The sequence below is a fragment of the Capsicum annuum genome, chromosome 9 (assembly GCF_002878395.1).
Source record: "Capsicum annuum cultivar UCD-10X-F1 chromosome 9, UCD10Xv1.1, whole genome shotgun sequence".
Lineage (NCBI taxonomy): Eukaryota > Viridiplantae > Streptophyta > Magnoliopsida > Solanales > Solanaceae > Capsicum > Capsicum annuum.
The window spans coordinates 206,270,074-206,278,511 of NC_061119.1; the positions used below are offsets into that span (position 1 = coordinate 206,270,074).

The 8,438-nt window shown below is 37.5% G+C and overlaps 1 protein-coding gene across 1 annotated transcript; it reads left to right on the forward strand.

The window, feature by feature from the left end:
- The first annotated feature begins 3,578 nt into the window (after positions 1-3,578).
- On the forward strand, positions 3,579-8,037 carry LOC107841970. The gene is made up of 2 exons (XM_016685800.2): positions 3,579-4,021; positions 7,704-8,037. Exons 1-2 carry the CDS (start codon positions 3,579-3,581, stop codon positions 7,864-7,866), a joined length of 606 nt encoding a protein of 201 aa, XP_016541286.2. The 3' UTR covers positions 7,867-8,037.
- The last annotated feature ends 401 nt before the right edge of the window (positions 8,038-8,438 follow it).

Below are 8,438 nucleotides of genomic sequence, written 5' to 3' on the forward strand. Positions count from 1 at the left end.
TCCAACTATATTCACTATAAAAAGTAAAGTAATTATATGTTGAAGGAATATGTTCTTTTGATGGAGCTTTGGACTCTTCAATTATCTGGAGTTGTACACCATTACTGGTTGTATTATCCTGCAAGCGAAAAGTCAAGAGTGATATTATTGGATTCATGTAGATTATGTCGCAGTGAAATTGAATCTTCTTAAAAAGAATGAGATATTCGTGCCTCAGCCTGAAGATATCTTTATTCATATTTTGTTTGTTTTACTTTATAACTATAATTTAATTATTATGATATATTACATCAACGGCTTAGAAAATACTTTTTACTATTTAATTATATCCTCCCTTCTAAATATATACTATTTTCTTACCCTTATCCCCTTCTTCTACATCTTCACACATACTATTTTCTTACCCTTACACCTTTCTTCAACATCTTCACACCCCACTCTTTCTTCTTGATAGTCAATTCTTTTATGTACTTTTTATTATATATTAAATTAATTTTTAAATCAAAATACATCTAGTAAGGACATTTTATCCATTGAAAATACCCTAAGGTTGCAAATGTGAAATGGGGTGTCGGATTGATGGTGGTGATTTTGTAGTGGGTGATAAATCAATGGTAGTGATTACGGTGACATGAAGTAAACTTAATTTTAGAATTTTTTTTTTATAGAATGTATCAAACGAATCTTAAGTATATGAATTAATTACGCTTTTCACATAACTACGTGGTGTAACTTGTGACTTTTCTTTTTGAAGGACCGTTCAAGTCAAGTAGTCAACAATAAATTTTTGAGTCCTCATTTTGTACCCTTAATAAGAGCACTTATCTTAATTTGTAGGAAAAAGTATTGATATACTCATTAACATTGTTATTTAGAATTGATATAATTCTCGTTAACAAGTGGATCAGAAGATTCAATTGTCCTAATGGAGGAGGAAAAAGAACGAATTCATCGATCATGGGCCTATTCCGTAATGATCAGTTAACGTATGAATCCTTAACATGTCGACATTAGTGAGAGAAGCTCTGAATTCTCTCTAGAAATATAACACCATCACCCAAAAAATGAATCCCCATCCAACCAGATTCGCCAGATCCTATGACCTTAGATACAAGTTCGCCTATGAACTATAAATCGGCCCTCACTCAGATTGTACCAACTACTGGTAATACTGTGCATATCCCAGTGGGATCAACCAACGAGTACATGTGCTTCGATGAAACATCAACCCAAGGCAATAATCAAGAAGATTCAATTGTCCTAACGGAGGAGGAAAAAGAACGAATTCATCGACCATGGGCCTACTCTGTAATAATCAGATTAATAAAGATACAGATTAATCACGCCTATCTGAAAACCCGTCTTTCTGCCCTGTGGAAACCCAATGAGGAATTAATACTCATAAACTTGGGAAACTACTACTTCATAGTCAAATTTCTCGAGGAAGAAAATATGCTCACAGCTCTCCAAAAAGGCCCATGGTTTGTAAATGGGGCTTTCCAATCAGTTCGAAAATGGCATCCAAACTTCGTAGCCTCCGAAGCTATGGAGAAATTTACTGTAATTTGGATTTGGCTACCAGAGCTACCAACGGAGTACTATGACCACTCTGTATTATCAAGAATAGGTAGCAAAATGGGTAGACTGGTGAAGACAGACATTTGCACATTGGCTACCCTTAAGGGTAGGTATGCACGAATTTGCATTGAAGTACCCCTGGGTGTTTCAGTCAAATCACATATCTTCCTCGGGGGTTTGAAATAAAAAATCATCTACGAATGAGCCGATGTCCTCTGTACGCGGTGTAGACGAATAGGGCATACAAACCAGGCTTGCAACCACCATCAACTATGTGCCACAAAGGAGAAAGAGCCCAAGGAATCTAATTCTAAATTGGAGATTAAGGGGACAGCCCCAAAAACGGGGGAACCGACATCAACAATATCACAAATAAGCGGGGATGATACATGGCAAGTTGTCACCTTTAATAAATGAAATAAAAACAACAAAAAAATAAATTCTCAATCTGAATTTCCAGGTAAGAACACGGTAAGTACCCACAGCCTCAAGAATGACTCCTTAGCAATAATAAAATTGGTGAGGATATTAATGTTAACATCTACGATACGAACACGGGTAAGTACCTAGATAGGCAGGTCTTTAAATATATTGCTAAAGCAAATCCCCCAAAAACTTCAATGTCAAAAAACAAAACAATTACCAATAACAATAATCACAATGGAATATTCAATAAACCAAATATGTTTGCTTCTTTAGATTTTAAGGCGGCGGGTAGTGAGGTCATATCCAACCTAGCACCTCAAGGGAAAATTACAACATTGCCACTCAAAAGTGGCACAGTAAATGACCCCTCAACTTCTGTTCAGCCTACTGTGACCCCTACTTATGCTATAGGAGGCGTTGAGCTGTTAATTCCCCAAGGAGCCGCTACTCCGTCCATTGGCATGCTGGCACATAACATACAAGAAAACATGCAGAAAATAAGAACCACTCACCCAATAAACCAAATTATAACTTTTAGCAGAGAACCTCTGAGTAATGATAGTAAAAACAGTAAATAAATCCGCAGTACCCCCTTACTAGATTTGGACACTTTGGACAATGGAACCACAAAATATCCAAATTGTCCCCTTACCAATACCCCAAGAACCTCAGGAAATACTGCATCCGCTTTATCCCACCGAACCATTTTCAAACAACTTTTTTATAAATAATTATGACAAGGCGTCCACACAGGTCTCAAAACCATCACACTACAAGGCAAATCGGATGCCAAAACCTCATACTACCACCAACAATGAATTTAATTAACCCCTTTCTCTCCTAAATGATATTACCTCTCATCTATCAGTTCCCCATCCCAGGACTATCGGAGGGGACGACTCTGATCTTCTTGACACTAGTGGCTCCGATGAACCCATATCCATCATCATGGGTGGAGATGGCACTTCAAGGACAAGCACTTGTAATGATGGCTTATATGGACAACAAGGAGGTCATGCTCATAGTTAATACGCCAGAGATACTAAGCCACATTACATCAGAAGGTGTGAGACGGGCGATGGAGCTATACAACGGTCACCTGTGGCTGTTAACAGTCCTTCAAAGTTTGATGAACATACCAGTCCCAAACATACCATTCTTTTATCTACCAACCTGCAAGACGTCACTTTCTTTAACGGCCCAGCCACAGATGCCATTTCAGCAGACGATCCCGATTACGCCACCCCGCTTCCCAGTCTTCCACAACTTCATGGACATTGCCCTCTTGTACTGCCACTGGCAGATGCAAGGGATAAACATGAGGGAGGTTCCGATGCCGACGAGTCCGACAGGGCCACTACAGACTACAACAACACCAATCTCAAACAATATAACATCATCATCCTAGGTACCTCCAAATACCACCTTAGCTCATCCCTGACCTGTGAATACATCAACTAAAAAAATAGAGGAGGCTTTAGAGTTCACAAGAGAAAAAAGAACCGAAATAACAGGCTAAAGTATATAAAAGTAATGGTGTTCAATGCCAAGTAGGCCAAGAAGTGCATCCTTATATGCCCCAAAACTTTGTAAAGATGTCACTAGACATACGCCGCCCCTTCAACCCCCAGGTGGGGAATTATATGTTGTTCATGAACCCAATGGTGGCAGACCAAAATTCCCCCTTGACGAACTCTTCAAGACTAATTCATCTAATAAACCCACCCAACAGGAACAGAGCCATGAACTTAATAATATGGAACTGTAGGGTGCCAACGGGTAGGACTTTAGGCATAACTTTAGGTCTTTGGTGGACTGGCACAAGCATCATACGGTGGCTTTGTTGGAAACCAAAATGCAAAACCACTTGCTACTTCTCAATGACATCTCCTTCAACTGAGTCATTGAAGTCCCCGCTGTTGGAAATTTTGGTGGGCTTGCCGTTCTATGGGATGACTCGTTGCTGGACCTTGATGAAGTTGCTACTACGGATCAGGAGATTCATGATATTGTCATGGTAATAAATAAAAACAATTCTCAATTATTTAGCTACATTTATGCTAGCAACAACAGGAACAAACATAGGAACTTATGGAAGAATATTAAGGACATTAAGGACACTAACCCAGGTAAGTGGTTGATTGGAGGAGACTTCAACGGACTACTCTTAAATTCAGAAAAAAAGGAGGTAAGAAAATTAACAACTCTCATGCATCAGAATTTTCAGCTACGATTAATCACTGTGAATTTATTGATCTAGGATATAAGGGTAACAGATATATATGGCTAAACATAAGGTTCAAATTGCGCAGTTCTCTAATTTTTGAAAGGCTTGATAGATTTTTGGCTATTGATGAGTGGATATATGACTATCTCGATGCCCAAGTCACCCACCTACTACGCACTCACTCAGACCACTGCACCCTCTTACTTTCAATCTTTAAGGATGATCCTACTTGGCATAGAAAATTCTTTATGTTTGAAAAAATGTGGACTACTCACTCCGATTTTATTAACGTGATCCACTATATTTGGGAGAGTAACCCTCCTCTGACTTATGCTGTCAAAAATTTTTAAAACGAAGCATCTGCATGGGCATACAGGAATGTGGGTAATATTTTAAGGAAAAAAAATCAGCTTCTTCGTAGAATCCAGGGTATTCAAAATTCGAATAGCTACTACCATAGCAATTTTCTCAGAAATCTCAAAGTAAGCCTTATAATTGAGTTCAACCAAATTCTAAAAATGGAAGAGGATTATTGGAAGTTAAAATCTAGAATAACTTGGCTTAATGAATGGGATGCGAATACTAAATTCTTCCACACTTTAACCCTAATTAGGAGAAGGAAAAATAGAATTACGGTTCTAAAAATAGAAGATGACTCATTTATTCATAACCAGGCTGACATTATAAACCATACCTTCTCCTACTTCCTCAATATGTTTAAAACAAACCACTCAAAGCCTTCCGGTTCACTGTCCCCACTAGTAAAATTTGTATTTCGGACGAGGACAAGATAAATCTGGCAGATTACCCACTGAGGAGGAGGTCAAGAAAGACATTTTCTCTTTCCAACCTTTTAAGGTCCCAGGACCTGACGGACTCCACCCCTTCTTTTATCAAAAATATTAGAATATTCTCAAACAGTCTGTTTTTTATTTTTGTTATAAAACGTTTCAGGAATCAAAAATAGATAGTTTCATAAATACAACTCACATTTGTCTCATTCTTAAAACCCTCGAGGCCCAATCTTTGAAAAATCATAGACTTAAAAGCCTCTGTAATACTAACTACAAAATAATCACTAAAATCATCTCCAGGCATCTTAGGCCTATTATGGATAAAATTATTGGTCCACGCCAAATAAGATTTTTAATGAATAGGCAAGCGGCAGATAATGCTATCATTTTGCAGGAAATTATTACCAAATTTAGAAAGATGAAAGGAAAAGAAGGCAACATTATCATGAAAATTGATTTAGAAAAAGCTTTCGATAAAATTGAGTGGTCCTTTATCAGACATACTCTACATTACTTTAACTTCCCGTCCAATCTTATAAATCTCATTATATCTTGTGTTTGCACTAGCTCTGTAGTGATCTTAGTAAATGGTATGAGAATTGATTTTTTTAGTCCTTCCTGGAGAATTAGATAGGGGGTGTAGTGATCTTAGTAAATGGTATGAGAATTGATTTTTTTAGTCCTTCCTGGAGAATTAGATAGGGGGACCCTATATCGCCCTACATCTTTATCCTATGCATAAAAATCCTGTCCCACAACACCAATCAAGCCTTGTCTGACAACCTTTGGCACCCTATCAATATTGCCAGGTCAGGCCCACCTCTGTCTCACCTCTTCTTTGCTGACAACTTGGTCTTGATGTCTACTACTGACAACAATAGTTGTACCAACATTAGGAATATTCTTGGTAACTTCTGTAGTTGGTCGGGACAAAATATTAATTTTGAAAAGTCCAAAATCATGTTTTCTAGGAACAGCAGCAACCAAATAATTGAAAATACTACCAAAATCCTAAAATTTCAACATTACGAAAACTTTGGGAAATATCTTGGCTTCCCTATCTTTAATTCTAGGCCTTTTAATAGGAACTTCCAATTCATCATTGATACTCTAAATAAGAAGCTTTTTGGGTGGAAATCTAAGTTCCTTAACATAGCAGGACGAACTACCTTCGCAAAATCTTGCCTCAGTAGTATCCCTACACATATTATGTACTTCATTAAGCTCCCGAAGGAAATTACTTACTAAGAAAATTGATAGAATTCAACGAAACTTCATTTAGGGAATGACGGATGTCGCTAAAAAGATGCATCTAGTCGGATAGGATACTCTAGTGCAATCTAAAGATCGGGGAGGTCTAGCCATGCAAAAAAAGGCAATAAAAAACAAGGTGATGCATGCGAAATTGGCTTGGAGAGCTTATGAAAGCCCTACATCTCTATGGGCGGCAGTACTCCTGCACAAATACAATAAGAATAGTAGCCATCTAAATACTTCTTGTTTAAGAACTTTTAGCCCGACTTGGAAGAACATAGTAGATGGATGAAAAATTTACGAGACTTGTGCCTATTAGGAGTTAGGAAATGGAAAGACTATTAGGGTATGGAAGGATATTTGGTCTTCTTTTACCACCCCCCTAGCCAGCCATGTTAATACCCCATTAACTAGAGAAATGGAAAACATAACTGTAGATAACATTATCAAAAATGGTAAATGGGATATTTCAAACATACGGTACCAGTTGTCGTACCATATTGCTCATACCATTCTAACCACCCTTATCCCCAATAATGAAGGCCTAAGAGACAATCCCAAATGCTCCTTGGTGTGTGTTGGAAAATTTTCTACAAAGCTTGCTTATCAACATATTCTTAATAATGTTGTTTGTTCTACCGTCTCTTCTGACTCCTTCTCTTGGATTTGGAAGCTTCAATGCCCAAATAAAATTAAATTTTTCATTTGGTTATGCTACCACAATAGGCTGCCTTCGGCCTCTTTTTTAATCATGTGGGCTTAAGTGTTGACCCCCATTACAAACACTGTAACAAGACCGAAACTGTGAGCCATATCTTTAGAGACTGTTCTAAGGTTATAGATTTTTGGAAGATTACAAAGTTAGATGCTTTCTTGAACCATAACGCCCAAATGAATTTTAAAGATTGGATAAAAAAAGAGTGTAAAACAATGGATGTAAACCTTAGCAAGCATCTAGCTTTTAAAGAAGTCTTCCCCTTTTACCTATGGAATATATGGCTTACTAGGAACAACATATCTTCAATAACAACCTCAAGCAATTCCTATCAAGGAACCATACGAAAGGGCCATGGAATACCAGCTATTGGTTGGACACAACTCAGTTAAAGAAGTGCAAATTCCACAACAATGGCACCGTCCAATACGTGGCCTACAACTTATCATAGATGGATCCTTCGACCACAAAACTGGAATAAGAGGAGCTGGGGGTATACTCAGGGATAATAGGGGAAACTGGATTAAAGATTTTATGGCTAAAATTAGTGTTAAAACCCCCTTGAAGCTGAAACTCGAGCCCTTTATATTGGCCTGCAGTTAGCTATTCAATTAAAATGTTCTGCTCTATGTATTGCTACTGACTCTATAATGCTAACAAATTACTGCAATAATGTGGAGCCTAATTCAAATCTAATGGTACTATGCAGGGGTCTGCTTCGGAGGCTGGGGGATCCTCAGGTCATCCATGAAGGACGAGGGACAAACAAAGCTGCGGATAGACTAGCAAAGGAGGGCAGACGGATTAAATCGCAACCCTTTTTGAAGAATGGACAGTTCCCCTGTTGTTTATCTGTAGAACCATTCAAGTAGACAAGGAGGGAACTTCTTTTGATGTATCTAATAGGCCTGTAGCCACGGATAGTAGTAGCTCTAGTACTTGTAATGCCGAACTAACTCCTTTTATGTACTCCACAGCTTTGCTATGATGCATATCTAATAAATCAAAGTATCTCTTTTTAACCCAAAAAAGAAAAAAAAACAAAGTGGATCACCTATATTTTTGTCGTTCAACAAATACAACATGTTTGTCCTTTCAAATAGATTTCTGTTTCTCAAATTAAAAAAATATTTTTCTTATTTTTAAATTAGAAAATTACCATATGCCTTATAGAAAATAATTCTAACCCCTTTTATTAAACTGCCTTATGTTGGGGTAGTGATTATACTAATAAGGGAAAAGGATCCAATATGCCACTGAACTATCAGAAATGACTCATTTATGTCATCCGTTAAAAGTTGGGCTCATTTATGCCATCACCGTTACAAAATCGGCCCGTCCATGCCATTACTTTTTAACAGATGGTTTTTAAAAACAGTCTTTCCACGTGGCAGCTTATTAGAGGGCCAAGTTATTTTTAAAAAAAATTTAATTTTTTTTTTTA

Excerpts from the sequence above, each read along its gene's own strand:
- LOC107841970 (XM_016685800.2), top strand. The coding sequence starts at position 3,579 with ATGCCCCAAAACTTTGTAAAGATGTCACTAGACATACGCCGCCCCTTC. Across the intron at positions 4,022-7,703 it reads AGATTCATGATATTGTCATG|GGGTCTGCTTCGGAGGCTGG; the intron begins GTAATAAATAAA and ends GGTACTATGCAG.